At 54.2% G+C, this 21,958-nt stretch overlaps 2 protein-coding genes across 2 annotated transcripts; both read left to right on the top strand.

The window, feature by feature from the left end:
- Window positions 1-5,244: 5,244 nt before the first annotated feature.
- C8A04DRAFT_28090 (uncharacterized protein) lies at window positions 5,245-8,148 on the top strand (the record flags this gene model as incomplete). The annotated part of the gene is made up of 5 exons (XM_062780516.1): window positions 5,245-5,286; window positions 5,358-5,974; window positions 6,035-6,298; window positions 6,356-7,324; window positions 7,392-8,148. 5 exons carry the CDS (start codon window positions 5,245-5,247, stop codon window positions 8,146-8,148), a joined length of 2,649 nt encoding a protein of 882 aa, XP_062637559.1.
- A 7,903-nt stretch (window positions 8,149-16,051) lies between these two features.
- Window positions 16,052-18,037, top strand: C8A04DRAFT_11704 (uncharacterized protein; the record flags this gene model as incomplete). Its single annotated transcript, XM_062777065.1, has 2 exons — window positions 16,052-17,875; window positions 17,942-18,037. 2 exons carry the CDS (start codon window positions 16,052-16,054, stop codon window positions 18,035-18,037), a joined length of 1,920 nt encoding a protein of 639 aa, XP_062637558.1.
- Window positions 18,038-21,958: the final 3,921 nt, after the last annotated feature.

Below are 21,958 nucleotides of genomic sequence, written 5' to 3'. Positions count from 1 at the left end.
GGGGGGAAGGGAAGAAAGAGAACGCGTGAGGGATTACTTATATATTTAGAGCGGCTGGCATTGATGGCTGTTGATCGACGTGTGTGTGTTGTATTTTAGCTTATTTTAGGCGGTGCTATGAGCAGGAATGGTGCTGTTTCGCAATGAGGGTATGGTTGGGGGCACCGGGTATGTTACTCTCCCGAGCCTCCGAATTCTGTCAAACTGTGGCCTGTTGATGTGCAAAATCTGCTGCTTTCTCCTGCATAATGCTGTTACGGTTAGTCCATCGCACAGGGCCGCCGTCTGTTACTGACAACTGAACTGAGGACGTCGGCCTAACGAAAAACCCTTTGGCCCACAACGCTCCCTTCCTTCGTATCATTGGCTTCCAGGTGATCAGAGTGCTTCGTCAGGGCTTTTTCTGGACTTCTGGCCAGTTTGGTGATACGTTACAAAAGGTTGTTTTCCAACTGTGTAGCATGCGAACTGTCAGGTCCCATCAACAGGGTACCCACCTTGATGTTGATGGAAGGGGCATTTCTCAATGTGTGCAATAATGAACGTGGAAACACGTTGTTGTGACTGTGCTTTTGAGCCAATTGTACATACTTTCGATACCACGCGTCCGGGCTATACTGCATGGTCGAGTCGCATAAGCCACATGCTGGATTCCCCCGTCTTGTCTCTATGTATTCCATTTCTCTTCCAGGCCATGCGACCCAGACTCTGTCGTTAAGATGCATATCTACCTCAAAACTAAGCGTTCTTCTCTCCTTATTTTCATCAGTTGCCCAGGAACAACACGTTATCCGCAATACGGAGATCTACCTGCATTCTACGTTAACAAGGCTCCTAGAGTCTTCCAGCCCATCAGTGCAAAATAATGGCTACATTACCGCTGTTCGTTCTCTGTGGAGCTCATCTCCACTGCATTCGGCCCCTACGTACCGACCACTATTCCTAAAGAAACCTTACATGCACGTGGTGTAGCACATCGGCTGGTATAGACATAGTGGAGGGCCGGGTAGCCGCGGGAAGGTGGTGTGTGGGTGGGGGTTTGACCCCTGTTATTTGCCCTGCGGGTGTGTGAGAATATTGTGTGGGCGTGGAGGGATGAAGAGATGGATGAAGAGATGGATGAGGAAATGGGTGAGGAGATGGACGGATGGTCTTCAAGGATTAAGGCTCTGGTCAAGCACCAATGGTTCAAGGCAGGGGTTACCATCTGGTGATGAAATGCTGGGCCGTCAAGTGCAGAAAGGGGAACAAAGGGTAAATTTAGGTTAGTATTGTGACCTTGAAGTGTAGGAAGATGATGCGAGGTTCTAATTGTGAAAGACATCCCGTAAACACACGGAGAGCACTTGACATCGAAGAATACTCGAAAAGTTCTCGAAAACCCATCAAGGGGAGTTTTTATGTATAATGCTACCAAAAAGAAGGTGATTAATCTAAGGGCCTAGGCACTCGTCCCCGGTTCTCTCCAGCTCAGAGCCACAGCTGTTCCTCCCCAGCCTGTTGTAACCCCATGTTACCGACCGTCTAGGAACCTGAAGTGCTGTGTCTCCCTGGAGCTCACCACCATTTGTGCCCAATACCTTCCCCGCCATCCGGTATTGCTGCTCCCCCCGCCCTGGTTTTCCTCTAAATTAAGCAGCTGAAAAAATGACCAGTCATTTTCCCAAAGCCGCATTTTGGATTACCACTAACCACTCCATATTAGGCCCAGCCCAGCATCTTCTATCCCGCACCCCCTTCATCTTCCAGAGGTCCCCCTCTCCAGCCCTTGTCCCTTTGATCCTCCCTCTCCCACATCACTTCTTCTTGCTCCCCTTCTTTTTCGGGTGCTCGTCCTTCTGTTTCTGCTCCTCCGCTTGCTTTCTCCGAAACTCGTCCTGCATATCCTGTAGCGACTGCCCCAGCTGTAGGTTGGCCTGATACTCCTGCGCCTTCGCTTGCGCCTCCAGCACCCGTTTCTGTGCCGCATCCGCATCATACTGCTGGAACCATGCCAGCCTATGCGGTAGGAAATCTACCTGCCACTGCGCGAACCACTGATGCCAATGTCCACGATACGGCGCGCCCTCCGGATACTCGTCACGGTACTGCTGCCCCGCCTGATCGTACAGCGGCTGTGCCCATGCCTGATAGGTCGCCTTCTTCTCCTGCCGGCATTCATCGCAGTCGTTCGGCTGGAGATGGACGCCCCACGGAATGTGGACATCGCACCAGCGGCCCCCGTGGATTTGGCGGCGGCGGAGGTGGCAGGGGTGGTTGAGCTTCTCGGTTTCATGCCCGCAGTTAAAGGGGAATTTGTCGTAGTAGCACATGGTCCCCTTTTTTGTCTTGTGCCAGGAGCTGAGTGGCCCTTGGGAGGAGATGTTGTGCGGTGTGGTGTTGGTGTTGATACGGTACCGCACGAGATCGGTATGGAAAGGTAAAGAACCTTATGATGGGTGGCCGAGGGGAATTGGGTAGGGCGTTACGGCCGGGTGGGTTAGGGAAGTAATCGTGAAAATGGTTGACCGGTAGGCGAGCAGCTGAGTGCAAATGTGCGTCTTGACGATGTTTGTGGATGTGTAGGCGATGTAGATCGTGTGGTTTTGAAAGATATGGGTTGTTGCTGCAGAAGATATTGGGTTGGGGGCTGGGGGGGCCTGGCTTATATAGACTCCAGATTCGAATCCGCGTTGCGGAAAGTTGATGAATCTCGCCCCAGATCTAATAAAGAAACTAACACCACTGTATCCTCGGCTATCGAAACATATATATACACGCAACAGCTGACCTATGCATGATGTGTGCCGAGAAAGAGTGGTGGGCATGGGCATGGGCATTGAGGCGAAAACCGGCTCATGTGATACGCTCGCCCAACAATGAATAAGGGACCGGGTGCAGTACCAACGCTGCATCGTGGGGTTTGATGATGCCCCGAGTTTGGATGATAAGCCATTTTCGCTTAAAGGTTGAGGAGCTTGACCCTAATGAGGGCTGACTGGGATTTGTTCCTTTGTACAGGTATGGCGTTAACGGTGGTGGGCCATCTTTCTGCAGTGTTGATGCGCCTGGGTCGGATATGGCGCATTACTCTGCAGCTCAAAGCAAACAGCCCGCACAAGGGCAGGGTAGTTTGACTCGGGATTTGGCAAATGCCAAACATCGATACTACCGGGGGCCGGTACCCGAAAAGAGACACCCGGCAAAGATACCCCAAGCCCCAACAATGCTGGGGAACGGCGGTATCGTATCTATGGGTGTGTTCCGTTCTGTGGAGTGGAGGGCGGTCAGAGAAGGGACACTCAATATCTACGGCAATGGAAGCAGAGGGGAACCAAAATATCATTCCATTCCCACTCTTCTCTCGCAGTCGGTGCGTCAGCAAGGATGGACTTCTTCCTCCTTCAACATTGGGTTCGGTCATCCTCGAAAGGCCGCTTCGAGGCGAGCCGGGGGATGTCGAACCCGAACCCGACCCGGTGGGTCAATTGTATACGAGAGATGTAGTTTGTGCTTCATCCCCCCGACACGTGTGAAGCCATGCTTCGAAGCGGAAGGGAATCCGATCTCGAAATGCGACCCACCGCTGCCCCCATCACACCCCATCTGCGGAATCTGGGATATGAAGTTGAGATATGATCTGGTTGCTGCACGATGGCCTGCGGGTTGTTCAAACATGCAAGTCAGGGACCCGATTTTGTCGAACTGGCGGCTCTTGCATGGGTACGCTGCCCAATCCCAGAGGCCTGATTACACCAGCCATAGCGAAACAGCTCAGCTCTGCAGCGTGGAAGACCCTTCGGCTGCGGGGCGGTTGTCCCGGCGGGCAACCGCATGGATGTCCGTGGAGGGCCGAACCGGGGAAGCTGGGGCTCGGATCAACGCCACACCGGTCTTAGGATTTTACTAAGACGGGAGAGTTGGGGTAAGCTTGAGTTGTCGACAAATTGACGTGGGCTAGCCGTGTTGCAGCATGTTAGGGCAGAAATGAGGCTAGAAAACTGTGGAAGAATCCATGGCGTGCAGCGGCGGAAACGCAGATTTCGCAAGAGGCACGATGAGAGCAAATGTGTAAGTGCTAGAACATTGAAAGTCCGGCAGCACACCTCGTACGCGCTGCGTAACGAATCAAAGTGTGGTTCTCAAAAAAGCGAGCACTGTGACTTCGTTGGCGGAACACCCACCACTCGAGGAACCCGCTCGTCCAAGCGGTGGTTGCAACACATTGTTTGCATTCATCCGGTCGGCCGCAAATCGTTAGGCCAGTATCGCGAAGGCATGTGTTACGGTTGAGCAGAGTGGCTGTGGGTGCCCGATGTTGAATGCTTTGGACGTACGCTCGCGGTTGTCGTTGCCCAATGACGAATCCCTTGCGGCCCATTTCATTTTCGTGGGGAAAGTAGACGGTTGGCCAAGTCGACGGACGAGGAAGGATCGGGTAGAGGGCTGTGACACGTGACCGAGCGCTCACTCTTCATTGAGAGTTAGGAGGGACTAGTCACGTGATTATCTTCCGCAACCGCAAGGCGGCCACCCAAGCCAGGCGGCGTCCTGACCGGCTTCCTTAGTGCGCTGCTGCCTTCCTTCCCATGGATGGTGGCAGACTTCTCCTTCCTCACAGCTGCAACCCGTCAAGCCCGAAATGTTAATCGACATATTTTCCTCTTACACTTTCTAAAGCTAGCGACTTTTACCCGTTTGCTTCCCCACATTGTCGCAATCGATTCCCATTTGAGATCCCAGCGTCGAGTCCTCTGTTCGTCCTCCCGACGACTGGGGCTGTCCGCGCACCACTCGTCGCCTTGCGCCGGACATGTCCAACAAAGGACTCGTCGTGGCAAGGCGTCGTCATCCGGGCATTCCTGCATCGCATTTTCCGTAAACCGCGCCACCGTCCCTCTTATCAAGACATTCGCCACGAACGACGCGGTCGATCGCTTGTGGTTTTTTTTGACAGGGATTTGTCTGTGACTTGTCTGTCTGGGTTCTGCTCCGTGTTCCTTTAGCCGTTTGATACAAAGCTCCCCCGCCGTCCGAACTCCCCGGCCCACTCACGGGACGGATAGCCTTCCGTTTGCTGCCCTGACCTGGGCCTGAGCTCGATTCCACCGCCAACCTCTTCATATTGGCCCACACTCACTCTCAGGGACCAGGACGGCCTACCTCAAACACTGGGCAACCGTTGTGAGCGCTTGTCGGTGTCGTCAATCCCCGATAGCTAGCCAACCTAGCACCCCACGCTCACACCCCGAGCACACAGCCACCATGGTGAACCATTCTCAGTTCCCCCAGCAGGGCCGCTATATGGTATGCTGCTCGTATTCTTCTAGCTCAGCTCCCTCATAACTCTGTCCTAACCCCATACCTTTGTGTCTCAGCACCCTAATCTCGGTAACGTTTCGCCCACTTCGCCGACCGCGTTCACTCCGCATAGCCATGGACAGCCTGGGGATCTCGCTATGTCGTCAGTTTTCACATTCCCACCGATGGCGGCGTCAAGCAACAACGAGTTGATGGGTGAGCTGCAGTCTTTGGTTGGTAGCCATAGCCAGCAAGATGTATTGCACTCCACGTATCCTAGGATGAAAGACCGAGGAGGGCCTTGGAACCCCTTGAGCGTGGCGAGGCAGTCAGTGGGTTTATCGTATCCCCAGGCTATCCCAAATTTCACCGGGTATCGAAGCGTTGCGCCTTCGGAGATCGATACTATCAGTCAAAGCGCGAAAAATCCGACCGACTCTGGGTATGGAAGCCACACCAAACTAAGCATTGGAAATGCCTCAATCCTCAGTGGCGATATGGATTCAACCTTCGAAACGCAAAACATCACCTTTCGCATGCAGGCGATGCTGGGCCGAGATGACGTCTCCATGAGTGGAGAGAGTTGGGGGCGGGACTCACGAAGCCAGAGACCTGGGGTGCCGGGATCGCGGACTACCAAGAAGCTCGTTTGTCCAGTGTGCCATGATTCGGTCAAGACTCGCTCGGAGTTGACGTGCGTCCTACCATATGCCGTTTCTTGAGGTTTGAACTAACAGTGTGTGTCTATAACTAGCAAACACGAGGCCAGACATAATAAGCCTTTCAAATGTCCCGTTCAAGGCTGTGCGAAGGCGGATGGATTTGGCACCAAAAACGATCTTGATCGTCACAAGAAATCCGTGCACAAGATGGTGACAGGAGATGAGCATGTGTACCGTTGCAATTTGGGAGCCTGTTCGGACCGAGGCAAGGATTGGCCTCGCGCCGACAACTTCCGGCAACATCTGAAGAGAAAGCACCAACTTACGGATGTGGACTTGAAGCAGTTCACCTTTTTGTGTGTTGCCAACTCCGCCCTGGGGGTGCCGCCAAAGCTAATAAGTGTTATCCATAGGAGCACACCGGTACAACAAGCCAGCCATGACGCAATATCAATGGAGACCACTAGTGCGGGTGCGTCCTTGATGGCGAGTCCAACGTCGCAGATGGTTTGGCAAAAGCCCGATGACACCACTATCGCATCCGACCACTCGTTTTCCAATGAAAACTCAGGGCCGGCCGAGACGACCGACGAGCTGTCGTATCGGCAACCCATTTCCATGGGGATCTACTTGTCTCAAAACCAGACACAAAACCCTAGCCTCGCTACCGCTCATGAACTGTCTCTTGCTCACGTCGGTGTTTCTGGGTCGTCTACCCAAACTGGGGAAGCTTCCATCGAACGGCCCTCGCAAGAGCAGCGCCAATTGGAATGTATCTCTCCTAATGTTTTGACACAACCCGCCGCGGGAATCGGACTTCTCGATCAGTTCGAGACCTCGGAACAACCGATGGACTTGGACGTGAGCCCCACGCCAAGCGTCCCCCCTGGAGAGTTTCAGTCTGAGGTGGATGAGCTAGAGTCAAGGATGCAGGAGGAACTGGGCGGCGCCAGCGAGTTAGCGCATACATCGGTCTCCGAGGATGGTCTCTGTAGAGACCACGACGACGAGGACGACGACGAACCTTTGGATGACCTGTCAGATGCTCGTTCCACCATTCTCCGCAACACTGGTGCCCAGTACATTAAAGCAGACGTTGTCTCTGCGCGATCGTCCCCTTCTCATATACTCCTAGGAACCGAAACACCCCGACCGATTGACCTCGATGACGAGACACAGATGGCCGCCGTCATTCGGAGGTTGATCGAGAAGGGCGAGCTTGAAACAATGCTGAAGAAGTGCGGATACCCAACATCAATCGAGGCCAAAGCAGACAAGCCCCAAACCCCAACGACTGTTTCTACGGCTACAAGCAAACCGACTCGCACAAAGAACAAATGCGAAGTATGCGGGAAATTCTTTCACCGACCTTGCGAGCTCAAGTATGCCCCTCTAGCCTTGCCACCCTAGTTACTCCTGATCTTGTTGGTCTAATATGCCCCGCACTAGGAAACACCGCAAGCGTCATGCGAAGCCCTACTCGTGCACCTTCCCCAGGTGTGAGAAGAGTTTCGGAAGCAAAAACGACTGGAAGCGCCACGAAAACAGCCAGCACATCCAGGATGAGATTTGGCGCTGTACCGAGGAGCCCATCGACCGCCCCGGCCAACAGGAGTGCGGTAAGGTTTGCTATCGCCGCGAGTCACTCAAATCGCACCTCACAAAGGACCACGGCATTCACGACCTAGTCACGCTCGACAAGAAACTGGCCGAGTGCCGAATGGGCCGTAACTTTGAGTCGCGCTTCTGGTGCGGTTTCTGCCAAAAGACGATTGAGCCAACCGGCAGGGGCGGTCCTGTCCATAGCGAGAGGTTCGATCATATCGAAAACCACTACAATGGCCGAGACGGGTTGGAGAAAGTCGACATCAAGGATTGGAAGTATATCGAGAATGACCAGGGCGAGTCGCCCACCACCTCCACTCACGCCTCTGCCCACGTCTCTGCTCGCGCTTCTGCGAACCCCTCGGTCGCCGCCACGCCGAACGTCAGCGCTACTACACCTTTGCCGGCGTCGCGGACGCAAGGGAAACAGACCGACAAGCTAAACAAGAGGAATAATGAGGGGAGCGGAGAGGAGGGCGCACCGAAACCAAAGCGGCTCAAGGATGGGAAAGAGAAGTACCGTTTTTGGATTTGCGTAAGTTCCCTCGTCCTCAACGCTATCATAACAACGCATCAACCCTTACGTGTGTGCTTGAGCTAACGAATGCCGTTCCCTCGGCCTCGCAGTGTCACTGTAACTGGAACTGGTCTATCAGCACGACGAAAGTCTGCATGGTGGACGATTGCAGCCATGCACTTTGCGGCAGTTGCAAGGTAGGAGAAAAATATCTTGCTGTCGAACCGGAGATCGTGACGACACCTGGCTCGACGGCTTTGGAGGTTGCGCCGAGCACAGGAGGGGCGGGTAGTTCGGGTGAAGGGATGGATATTGGACTAATGCCTTAACGATTTCATGATGACTTATGAGTCTTGCGATGATGATATGACTATACCCTAGGATTTTCGGGATCGGATTTAACCTGCTATTTACTACGGAATGGGTTGGTATAGACTGGGTTAGTGATGGCTTTGGGGCATTCTGGGTGTGTTTGGTTATTGGGTTGGCGGCTTTTTCGGGAGGCATATATGATGATATCATGAATTAAAAGTTTGCTTTATTCACCATCACTTGGGTTAGATGTTTCTCGTGTGGTATGAGATCTCAGGGTATACACTCTCATGAATGTTCTTCATAATCGGTCTGTTTTAGGGAAATACTCGGTTCTTATAACTTTTAACATTTACATTTGGTTTCTTTTCTTTTTTTTGGGAAGAAGTGGTCTTGACACAACCCAATGTGATACACATGAATAAATATGACGGTGACCACAAATGGGGTTACACATGTTGAAAGTAAGTATCTCGAGTACTCATAATTGCTAAGTTCATTCCGTTCTCCGGTTTTGTGTGGCTAAATACCGAAATATGGTGATCGAGGCTTAGAACGATTGGAGCGTGAGCGTTTAGGCCCCGTGGACGCGTCAGGGGGGATGGGGACTCGGACATATTTTCCCCCTTTTCTCTCGCCTTTAAATTCGTTTCATCACTTTCTTGTGTTTTAAGTGTGTTTTTTAAGCCTTGAAACATGCGTTCCCTCTTAATTATGCTAACTATCTCGATCCTCATCTTACCCTTTATAGAGTGATGGTGAGCCTGCTTTCTAGTCCGAGGGCAGTAGGTATTTAGCAAGCGCAGGGGCAGCTGACAAGCTTCATATTGACCACACTCGATACACAGGGATAGAGACATAGAGATAGATAAGCACGTGAGCATATAGAAAGAGAGAGAGAATCGGATGTCCATACGCGGTCATTGCGGTCTCTATTCCGTATATCCATAGGCACACCAAGTCTCTCTGGCCACGGTCCGGTGTCACCTTGCCTGTTACTGCAACGTCCACAACTCAGGTAACCCATACTCGTAAACCCACACCCACACCCACGCGCGCGCATTCCTTATTCCATCTCTTGCCCCTTGCCCCTTGCCCAAACCTCCTTCTCGCTGTCTCGCTGTCTCGCTGTCTCGCTGTCTCGCTGTCTCACTGTCTCGCTGTCTCACTGTCTCGCTTCCCTCTGCAAGCCTACCTTTCCGGCATCTCTCCCTCAGCCCTCATCTCGCACCTTTCCACCTTTGGATTCCCTTACCGCCTGTAGGCCTCACTGCATGCCTGCCACCTTGGCATCTATTATGTACTAGTCTCTATCCGTATCCGTCCACCGATCCGCACATTTATCGATCTGGACGGGACATCCATCTGTCCGTTCATGTCAATCCATCTGTTCGTCTGTCCATCTGTCCATTGATCCTGGAAGATTGGTTGGGTCAGGGTAATGGAGTTTGGTTTCTTCAGATTCTATCCTATCATGGAACGAACTGAAACAGGGAACTACCCAGGATTTGATCGTCACCGGTTGTCTAGCCCGGTGGACTCAGTTTCTCAGCCCTGAACCGCTTTCTCCTCCCTCCTTACTTTGGGGTCTAGCTTGAAACAACCGCAAGATGGTTGTGGATCCGTAAATCCCATCACTCACTCACTCACTCACTCACTCACTGACTGCTCAGGCGTGTATGTACATGCATACATACAACAGTAATACGGCCCATTTCGTAACAAGGCAACCAGTTCATACATAAGACAACCCACTCAACAAGGCAACAAGGCAGATTACCGCCCCCAACTTGATCCAGCCCAACCAGCCAGCCAACCCAATCCACTCAACCCAAGGGACTGCCTCACAACGAGCCCACCCCCCTCCGCCACAAAAAGCCTGGTCGGCCTCACTTGGATCTCCGCACCAGCCCCACTGCCCTGATTCTTTCCCCATGTCTTCGTGCTGCGCACAAGATGTGAGGGGGTGGAGAGTTGGGGGGGGAAGATGGGTGAACAGACGGGCGGGTCTCATGTACACAAGATCATGAATGGATAGTTGGAGAGGTGAGAGGGTAGATGAGCGGGTAGATTGTCACACATCGACACATCGAATGGCTACCCTCCTTCCCCTACTGTGTACGGTAGTAAATATGGTAAATTAACTATTCTTATTCTATGACATGTTGGAAGGCAAGGTATGATGTGGCAAAGTGGTATTGGAGGAGGAGGCCCTTTTGGTCAGGCGGTTGCGGAACAAATTAAAAAAAGAAAAGAAAAAAACCGGTGAAAACCCAAAAAATAAACGCGAAGGCCAGGGTTCCTGGTGAGGGCGTGAGGGCGTGTGTGTGAGAGAGAGACAAGATACTACGGCAACAAAACGGGCTGGGATGGTGAGGTGATGGGGTGTATCGTCTGCTGGGGATATGGTTGGTTGGGGATCTTGGGGTTGGATCTGTTGGTTTCCTAGTTTGAGGGGAGAACAAAAAAAAAGGGGGGGGCAACGGATCAGAGACCGGGGAGGTCAGGTTGGTGGGTGGTTTTCCTCACGTTGTGGATTTTGGACGAGGGGTGGTTGGCTGAGAGGGGCCCGTGAGATTGCCGGGGAACGGTACCGATGGTGAAGGTTTTCACAGCGGAGATTGGTAGGGTTGGATCGGGAGGGAAAACGGAGGGATGAAGGGATCGCGAGGGGGTGAGGGTTTGTTTGGATGGCCGGACGTTCCGCGTGCTGTGCGGGAGTGAATACTCGGGAGACGGGTAACGTTAGCTAGACGAGCCAGCGGGCAGACAACCGGGCGAACAGGTGGGCGGAAGCGGCGTGGAGAGAAGTGTGAGCGGGAAGGAGAAGAGACAAGAACGTGTGCGCGACACGGGTACGCCAGCGGGAAGGAAGCGAATTTGGCGGATGGGTGGCAACGGTGGGTGAATCGGAGCGCTGTGTATGCCCCGACGATCTGGTATTGCCAGCCACCCGCGTGGAAACGACAACCAGGGGGGACCCGTTCCCACGCGATAATTATGCAAGGGGAGGAGAATGAGGAAGTGATCTCTCCCCTCGGCATTCACCTCCCAGTGAGGACAGTGAGGGCAGCAATGTTATCCCGTCCGTCACATTCGGTGTCAGCTTTCCCGCCCAGAGCGTTGCATTTCTCTCGACGCACGCAACCCCAGAGCTGTCGGTGAATGTGAGAACTTGCCATCAGGGTGAGACAAGAAGCTGAGGGTGCAGGATGACGATATGGCGATGATTTTCGGAAACGCTAGACGAGAGTTAGCGTGGCGGCGGGAGGTCGCAGAGTCGGGCCGGTAGGACGGAACCGTTTAGTTCGTCCTTAGCTTGTCCAAGCCCATCAGAATAAACAAAAATATTTTATGGGGAGCGCTGCTGTGCCCGATCCTCACATGGGACAGGGACACATAAGCGCCTCCCAGTCCCGACAAACGCAGCGGTTCGCTGACTGGTCCCGGCAACTCTCAACCGCCAAATGAGCATCGGCGGTACGGAGACAGAAGGGATATTTTCAGAACCCTCCATCCCACCAAAAAAGCAGCACCGAGTCTGTTCCCCAACATTGCCGCATATGCAGGGGCCGATGGGGCGGGTGATATGCAACCATCAGCGGAACGGGTCGAATGGTTAGCCAGTCAGTTGGTCAGCGGTCGCCGGGGGCTGATTACACGCAAGACATGGTCTGGCATGCCCTGAGCGTGGTTTGCAATCATGTCTTGTGTCGGCCCTTTGGGGCTGGACTGGCGGGGGAAACAAGCCCGGCGATCGCGGATGAGAAAAGAACGAAGATTCCAGCAGTCTTCGACGAGCACGCGGAGATAGTGGAGTTGCGAAGTGCGAGACAAGAAGCAAACGATCAAGGGGCCCTGATTGGCTTGGTAACCGCGTGGCTGGCTGCACGGAGCAGCTTGTCTCAGTCATGGTGTCAAGACGGGCTCAGACTCGGTCGGGTATTAGGTAAACGCCTAGTTGCGGGACCACCTGGTGCTGCTTTGGTTATCTTGCGCTCTAAATTTGTGGCGGACCGATCGTGATTTGGCGGTTTTGCTGTTGTGTTTTCGGGAATCCGGAGCTGAACGGTTGTGGCGCGGCGCAGTGTTTCAAGAAATGCGGTTGGGACGACGTTGTACTCTGAGGTAGTATCGTTGTCTGTCGTGTGTACATTACGCACTGGTATCTGGATGTCCTACGGATAGTTAGTCTTGTTACCTACCTACACTAGTGTACATAGAGTCTAGTGTACAGAGTGCCATGGGCTCAAGAATTGCGCGGGCCGCTGGGGTTGGCGTGGTTGGCCAAAAGCGGTAAGTTAGGGACTTGTGGAGAATCCCCTGTGGGGAACTGCGGGCTTCAGACTCCAAGCCAGCGGGACGGGCGCGGATCGCTTGTTCCATTCGACCACCACATGCACGGAAATTTGGGAAGCAGGAACTGGGAAGATTGCATCGGGCATGCCCGTTACGCGCAGGGACCGGCGGGGGTGCTGTCCTCTGAGAGGGTCCAGGTTCAACCGGCATGGAGCATAGTGCCCGGACGGAGCATCTGACGGGAACTGCGCTTGATGTCTAGTTTGATGCTTCCCCTTCGCCTTCTCCGGGCCAAAGTATAAAATCCGATCCGGGATCGCAGGGTTTATTGGCGAGGCATCTCGAGAAAAGGGGATAAAGGTCGGTGAGCAGGCTTCTGAGGTCTTGGAACGGGGAGCTCGACAAACTAAGCGACGCGAGGTGGTGCCCGAGCGAAAATCCTGTGATGGTTTGTTGGGCGGAATGTCCCGTGCTGTGAATAAAGGAGCCCGTCGTCTGTCTCTCGACCCTTGTCAAGGGACCTCTTTACCATGGCACCGGGAGAGACAAGACAGCCCCAAGCGCTTGCCGGTACACACAGAATAGCCACCCAGACAACCTTCTCCCGTCTGTAATGATGGGATTGGCCCAAGAAACATACTAGTTTATGTAGGTATCATGTTGGGGCCCAAACCGTGCCGCACCCCAGCCGATCGGCGACCTCTCAGAGTTGGGATGATGAGTTCCGCGCGGTACTGCAGTACTTGTAAGAGTATGCCGGGGGCAGTCTGGGAGGGGCACGGTCGGTAGACGAGAGCGGATCGAGAAGTACGCGCGTGGCCTCTGAGAATCAGTGCCGGAAGACGGAAAGGAAGCGGCGCGACTTTGACGCGCTGGGGAATATGCAACCTGGAAGTGGAATGCTGCGCACGCCGGGTGGGAGGAAGAGAGAGGGGGGAGTGGGGCGGAATGGCAGCATCTCTCTTCCTCCGCAACTGTTCGATCTTGAGGTGTGCCCTGGCTGGATTCCGCGAGAGGGAATTTCCCCACTGAGCTCAGCGGCGCAACAACGGAATAGGGACCGTCTCCATGATGTTACCCTGAACGGGTCCTAGATCCCGTGCATCTGTCGTAACTTCGTAAGGGTCGTAAGCCGGCAGATCCAGGGCGCTGGGAGGCTGAGAACCAAAATCGGGATGCAGGTGCCCAATGGGAGGCGCTTCATCATCACCTGGGCAGGGCGAGAGATTGCCCACAGCCGGGAGCGAGGAATACGGAAGTCGTCCCGTCTTTCCTGGTGTTCTCACAGTGGTCGGGCGAACAACCCCAGATTTAAGGCGTTCGCCGCGTGACGTGCCACAACGCGGGTTGAGGAGCAAAGTCGCCAACCTTGAGCCGGGTGCTTGCCGAGTCGGTGTCTGCGTCATCTCCACGGGACGGGAGTTTGCTACATACCGAGCCATGCATGGCGACCGAACATCAATCGGCCAGAACGGCAAGCAGCAAGCAGAAAGCAGCAAGCGGTCAATATGGAGCAAGGCGTCAGACGGGAAACGCAGAACGCAATGCAAGCAAGAGACAAAATGCAACTCAAGCATGCGCGAGTGGTGATGGAGGGTCAGGAAAAAGAAGGAAAGGAAATTGCAGAGACAAGAAAACGGTGAATGGGACTTTTTCTCGGGGAAAGAGCGATCACGGGAAACCCAAACCGGGGTCACCGTGGAAGGGGCGTTGCAACACAATGCACACAATGCTTAACAAGGGCAACAACGACTGAAATATGAGTCGACTGAGTCTCCACACCTCGGGGTGATTTCCGGGGCAGTTGCGAACAACACCACCAGTGAACTCGCCAGATGCGACCAATTTTTACGGGGGGAGGTGCCGTATGGGGGACTTTCTTCCACCCATCACCATCAATTGATCAGATTTCATCAGCCATTCTGCGGGGTCACAATCCGCGGCCACGGAGATTGTTGAGACCCGCCAGCAACCGGCTCTCCTGACATGGTTCACAAATTTAGGGACCCTGCGCCTGATGCAGTTGGTGATGCAGTTGGGCCGGACTAGCTAACGTTGCGTTTCACCGCCGTTGAGTTGCCTCGTCTTTGCTGCTGCATAACCGCATCACCAGGCGTGGGCCGCAACAGGCCATCGGCGATTCTGCGAGCCAGCCAAGGCGCGCCCACGCGCTGTCCTGCGTCGTCCAGTCCAGTTTCGCTCCATCCATGGAGAATATTCGACAAACCTCGAGGCTCAAGGTCGGGCAGGGCTTAACCTTGTAGCGTTGCGGGACCACATATCGAACGCGATGGGCCGCGAACGACGGAACGGTCTTGCATCAAAGACGTCCAATGCCCATCCACTTATGGGGAGTGGGGGTCTACGACGGTGAGTGGGGGCGGGGACGTGAGTGTGAAAGCCGTCTTTCCCTGTCAGGGTCTTTGCACTAGGTGTGACAGGTAAAGTCAATGAGGGCAAGAGAGACCGAGTTGGGGAATCACTCACTCACACTGACACACACACACACACCCTTGGCCTCCAAGAAAACAAGGCCACCCATTTGACCTCTCAGGCCGGCCTTCTGCGTGTGCGGCACAGCCAAGTCGATCCACACACTAACGCCAACGCCGGTCTCCAGGGGTGCAAGGAACGCAATTCGACTGGTGCAGTCAAAGTGCTAAGAGTTCGTACCACGAATGGCTGCTCAGCCCCGCACAGCATGCCGCGCTGTGCCGTCGAGGGTGAATTTTAGTACCGATCCACCAAAATAAGCTGGGGAGCTACATGATGCGGCTCTGCTCAAGGGAAGAGTGGAGGGCGAGGGAAACCGGGGGCTAGGGGGGGTGCGGAAGGGGAGAAACGGGGTGTGGGATAAGAGCAGGGGCCTGGAGACTGCGCACAAGACCTACGGAGACGCAGTCGATTTCAAGAGAGGCGTGTAGGGGGTGGGAGGAGGAAGATGGCGGCCCAGGCTTTCTCACTTGCACGTCGACGTCCAGATCGGCCACTCAGCTCAGGAACTATTTCCCTGAGTATGCCCTGGTCAGTCAAGCGCCCGTTTTCCTTCCTCCAACGCTCCATGTCCCACTCCCCCTTCGATCGACGCATCGCTTTCGGTCGAGTAGAGTCGATGGGAAAGCCCCAGATCCCGTACCTCAGCCATACATAAACCGCCCCCGCCGCCGCAAAGCTCATACCCGAGGAAGAGTTCCTGATACTATCCTCTCCTGACCCACCTTCCGTCTCTCTCGAGTTCACCGGGCCTCGACACCTCGCCGTCACCGCCTACCGGGCTCTCTTTTTGTTTGTCCCCCTTTCTCCGCCGCTTGGGCACGCTGTCGACGAGATTCACGGCCCGCTGTCGAGACAAATAAAGCTCGACATCCCTCCCACCATGGCCAACCCTCACGCCTTCGGGGACGCTGCCTTCTCCCCCGAAGATATGCCTTTTGGGAATCCCTCCTACCACGAGCTAGAAAGCAACTTTGGGATCTCGAGCATGAGCTGTATCGACCCGAGCCTCTCCAACACCCCATCGGACTCCTACCTCCACCACAGCTGGGCGGCTCCCGCACATCACGCCTCGAAGGAGAACCATCAGCCCATCTTCCTTGCTCCCGAGATTCCTGTCCGGACACCGAGCGACCATTCACCCATCCAGACGGCCGCAGGGATCACCTCGCATCCCCGCTTCACCAGCCCTCTCCCTTCCTTCGAACATACGTCTAGCAACGTCCTCAGCCCTTCCGACACCGAGTCGTACTACGACAACTACCCTACCACGCCTCCTGACACGACCCTGTTCTCGCCATCCCAGGCCCCGCTACCTCTAGAAGGTTTCGCACATGCCATGCAATTCGGCGCCATGGGTCCCAACTTTCCCAACTTTGTTCGTCCGTTCGACATCAACCCCAACCAGCAACCGCCCGAGTACTCTGAGAGTGACGCCGGTCTGATCGACTTCAATACCACGGCCGGCTACTATGACACCAGCCCCATTGTGGGCTTTGGGCCCGGGAACCCTCAGCTCGAGCAGATGCCCGTCACAGACAAGGAAGACACCGGGCCAATGAGCCAATATCCCCCACTGGAGGAGACCGCGCACTTTCCTGGGGATGTGTCAGCCAAACGGCCGAAGAACGACAGTGATGAGGACTATCAACCCCGCAAGAGGCGAAAGTCGAACGCCCGGGCAACGGGACGACGGGGAGCCAAGGCAACAACGACTGTTGCTGCTACCTCATCTCCTTCGCGCCGGACCCGAGCCCGGGCGACCAACCCAGCCCCAGCCACGGTTCCACGCACGATCCCGTCCTCTTCTGCCGGGAAGTTTCGGTCTAACTGCCCGGACTGCAAGCGTGCCTTTCCCTCCAGGGGCGAACTCGAGACACACATCAAAAAGGAGCATCATCGTCCGTTCAACTGTGTCTTTGACTTTGCCGGATGTGAATCAACCTTTGCTACCAAGAACGAGTGGAAGCGTCACGTCTTGACCCAACATCTCCTCCTGTACTACTGGGCCTGTCAAGAAGGCACCTGCGAGAACGCCAAAGACTCCAATCCCGAACACCCCCAGCACGCTACATCACCGGGTTCCACAAACCCTACCGGCAATATCTTCAACCGCAAAGATCTCTACACGCAGCACCTCAAGCGCATGCACGCTCCCCCGGAACTCAAAGACATCCTACCACCACCCGGCAAACGGTCGTCCTCTTCCACTTCCAAGTCCCACGCCGGTAGCAAGAATTCCAACAACAAAGACCCGGCTACCGCGACCCTCGAAGCCAAATGGAACGATCATGTCAAACAGCTCCAGGCTAAAGCCATGCACCCGCGCTGCCACCTGCCCACCTTGATGCGCTGCCCCGTGCCGGACTGTGGAGCAGAGGCTTTCCGCGGCGAAAATGCCTGGAACCTGCGCATGGAGCATGTTGCAAAGCACATGGACCGGACTCGGACTGGCGGCGCCGGTAGCGGTAGCAAGCTGGCTCGTGGGTCACCTAACAGCCCGAATGGCAAGGGTGTCGTGGTTTTCGGTGGAGAGGAAGACCCGACGCTTGTGCAATGGGCGTCTAGCAAAGAGGTGGCTATTATTGTGCCACGCGAGAGCGAGGCTGGCCATGATGCCGAGGCAGGAGATGGAGAGGAAGACACAGCAAGGGGGAAGTGGATACTCCGGAGCCCGTTGAAGAGGGGCCCGGGCGGAAATGTGGTTGTGAATGCCCCCGGGGCGTTGGCCATGGGTAGATCGGGAGTTCAATATCAGAATGAGGAGGACGAGGTGGAGGAGGAGGAAGATGCAGAAGAGGATCTCGATGCTGACGCTGATGCGGATGGGGATGAGGATGCGGAAGGCGAGGAGGACGACCTAGAGTAATATTTTTTACGTTGCTTGTTTCCTTTCTTACCTTTTTCTTACGTTTTCTTTCTCATTTTCCTGTTCTTTTTTGTATTCTTTCCTTTTCTTTTTCTCTTACATTTTACACATCTTTTACACATGTCATCATCAAAAATTGCAAAAACTACTTTTGCGGCGGGGGACAGTGGACATCAACAACACAAGGGTTGGGTTTGGGTTTTAGATCTTGCTTGGGCTTTTTTTTTCAGCGTTGCTGGGCAGGGTCATTCGGTACCGGATGGGTTATGAGGCATGACAAACTTACAGTGATACCTTGTTACGATTTTCTTCTTGATACTTTTTAGCACTTCGTTTCTATCACGTTCTAGCTACTTTTTTTTTCTCTTTCCACTCTGTGTCTTATTTTCTCTTATTTTCTTTACTCTTTCCGTCTCTCCCTTAGAGCTTGCTTGGCAGAGCAACATGATTGCCTTATTTAACACCTATCTACCAACACATCCATCTCTCAAATACTGACAATTTGTAATGATACATTGACACCTACATCAAAAAACGCCTCGGCATCCTCGACCAGCCTATGGCCCTTGCTTGTGACTCCCTTTCCCCATAATAATACCGGCCTAAAAGAACGTGATGACACAGACAAATCGTCTCGAGTCCCAACCATTCGGCTCCTCCCCCACCCGCTCCATCTAATTCTCATGTTCGTATGTATGTGCGAGTGTGTGTATGTAGGTCTGGGTACCCACTGTACGTAATTGGATCGAGTAATCGCCGAGGACCACAGATCCGGCCGGTCTTCTCATCTTTCTTGCACAGTGTGCTCGAAGACATCCACTTTTTTCTGGCTACTAAGCGTCCACGTTCTAGGTTCTTGTCTGCCCTGCCCTGTCTGCCTTGCTTTCATGCTTCCGTATCACCAACAGGTCGGAACTAAAACGTGTGAGGGGGCAGAGGAAAGAAGACTAAAAAGTCCAAGGGTTAGTTAGCGCCTAAGTTGCATCGATGAACCCAGCGGCAGGGGGTTTCTTTGGTGTAAAAAGGGGGAGGATCATCAGCGCCATCAACTTCAGTTGTACACTTGACAGGCAGGACAGGGGCCGCTGATAGCGGGGAGAAAAAGTCCTTTGCATGCATACACGCGCGTGTGTGTGTGCGAGTGTGAAGTGTGAGGGAGTGAGGGCATGTGCGGTGTCTCTCTCTCTCTGTGTGTGTGTGTCTCGGTGTGTGTCACCCTCCGTGTCTTGCCTGCCTCGGACCCAAGTGTTTTAGACGGGAAACCTTCGACTTCTCTCTTGTCTTCGCATCTCTCCATAATTCCGCCCCAATTCGGTCGGGGCTTCATTTGTCAGTCGGCATTTTCGCGCCCCTCTCTGTCCTCGCCCTGATATTTACCTGTCTAACTACTGTGTATTTTGTACTTGTCTACTCCGACGACGGGGGATATTCCAGGGTATGAGTGAGTGGCTACGCCCCCGCCTCTCTTCTTTATTGCTCCTGCCCGTCATGATGTAGGTCCTATTTGGAGTGCTGCGGTGCGCGACGCTGTAACGTCGTGGTACAGCCCAGTACCTACATACAGACCACCTGAGATTCTGCCCTGTCCGGGGGCAGCAGCATTGGGGTGGGTAACTAACCCCTCCCCGGCCGGGGCCACTACTGAAGAGGCCCACTGCCGGAGAGGGCCATTGCCAGAGAGGGCCACTGACGCCTTGCTGGCAGGGGGCGCACCATGTTGGGTGATGGCTGCATAAAGCAGTTATGCGGGTTGCCGCCTGGGTAGGGAGAGCACAGCATCTGTCCGCGCGTACCAAAGAGGGAAAGTTGCGAGCAGGTGGGGGGTGGTGAAAATGGAGCGGTATGAGAAAACTCGATGTGGAAAAGAGGCGGAAGGCGGAAGGCGGAAGGGCGGAAAGCCGGAGAGAGGGGGGCTGTAAAAGGGCGGTGACACTATCACTTTGTTTTAAGGAGTTGAAGCATGTTATTGGGTTCCCAGAGCCATGGTGGAGAGGGGAAAGGTCGTGATGGTCACTTGTGAGGTCGCTTTTGGGGGGGCCGAAGAAAGTGAAGAATGGAACGGGAAGCCAAACCAACAACCAACCCGGCCCGGCCGAATCCGCCCTCCCGCATCTGGCCTCAGACGGCCCATCATTGGTTCAGGGATGGATGCTCCAGCGGCCCGTTGTTGGGGCCTAGTTTCTTGAGCTGGCCATACAGAATACAGATACGGGGCGGAAAGCGAGAACAGTTTCTTTGCTTCCCATCGACCACTGTGCTGCTGCTCGATCTCTGGACGCAGGTGATGTGGTTCATCTTGCCGTGATGGGTCTCGACTAGGCCCGGGGCGCCCAGCATTGCAGATCCACAATCCACAAACAGTTCGTTTCGTCAACGAGCAACAACCAACCAGGCAAAATAAATTTTACACTTTGACACCGCAACGACGAGACGTTCGATGAGAAGGTTGCTGGCGCAACCAGACTCCGCAATCTGCCCTTTCCGATCTCCCGCGGCACCCGCCATTCTGCGACCGGGACCTCACCTCGTGGCGGTGCCGGGTGTTTCCCCAATGCCGAACCTTTTCTTGGGCGGCATATTAGGTGTTACACAATACGGGCACGGTGCCTGTAGGGCGCGCAGGGCGCGCACCGCCGAAGGCGCGAGTCTGTACAACGCGAGGTCAGGCCCCATGTCCCACACCCTCTTCTCTTTCGATGCCGTCAAAATGTCACGGTCGCAGTCCGCCAGAGATCGCCCAGTAGTGTTCGCCGACGACAATACCCAATCGCGGGGTCCCCTCGGTGTGGTGTTTCTCGTCGAGATCCCTGTAAGGAAAATGGAATGAAAGAGGAAAATCACCCCCGGCCCATCTAGCCCGTGTTACACAAACCATGACGATCAGAAGCAGAGAGCCGCCGGTTTCGACTTCGCGACTTGTTTTGCTGACACTGGTTTTTGGGGGCTCCGTCGGCCGCGTCTCGCTCTCGTGGTGGAATCGAACGAGCAGAGGGTGAAGGACAGTGCATGTCTGGTGACCACAAGAAAGATTTCTTGTGGCTGAGCGGCCCCACGCGGCAGCAGAAGTATGCGCTGCGATGTCCGAATGGGGAAACATGATATGCAGTTGGGAGTTTAGCGAAGGTTCTCAGGACCAACCCCTGCTTCATCAACCATCGCACATTCGCCACTCACGAGGCCGAAACGGCCCCAGGGTTGAATCGACTCACGAGCAAGGGGCGGAATAACACGGAAGCGGCCGCCGTGGGAATTGACGATGGCGATATGCTCATGGTCACACTTAGATACCAATCGGGTAGGACTTTCGTCTCGTTCGAAGTTCAAGCTAACTAAAGAGGGTATGATAGCATCATTCTTCAAGAGGACGTACAAGGGTGTTGTTCTCTTGGCACATTTCCCTCTGGCGTCTTCTATTGTGTCGCAGTCTTGTCAGTCTGTCAGTTTGTGTAGCCTCAAATTTCAATGCTAGTAGGGGAAACAGTAAGAACCTTTCGGCAATGCCGATGCAAATTAGAATTTTGCGTGTGTGAGGTCCGGCGCTATCCAATCCGCAAACAGCGATACTATGCAGAAGGTTCCTAGGTTCTGAAGGTAATTGAAGGTTCATTTGGTGTGGCTTGTGATGTGTGGTGCACCGCCGCGTTGGCAGGGGCAACCAACCATTGAGTGGCAAGAGACTTTGGAATCGGTGTCGTCCTAGGTTGAAAATCTGGGAGTAAGAAAGAAGCTTAAATAACTCTGATAGTGCTCATCTACGGGAAGTATCTACGACTTTCAACTTGTCAGTTTTGAACGTTAAACATCATCAGTTGTACTCAATCAGACAGACATGTGGAGAGGAAGGAGAAAGAAAGTGGGTCCCAAAGTCAACAAAGAATCAGGGGAGTTATCCGTACCCCTTTTGACTTGAAGTCCAGTTTC

This window comes from Dichotomopilus funicola, assembly GCF_033296635.1.
Source record: "Dichotomopilus funicola strain CBS 141.50 unplaced genomic scaffold C8A04scaffold_26, whole genome shotgun sequence".
NCBI lineage: Eukaryota > Fungi > Ascomycota > Sordariomycetes > Sordariales > Chaetomiaceae > Dichotomopilus > Dichotomopilus funicola.
The sequence above is the reverse complement of the archived record's forward strand: the minus strand, read 5'-3'. Positions and strand labels throughout refer to the sequence as shown.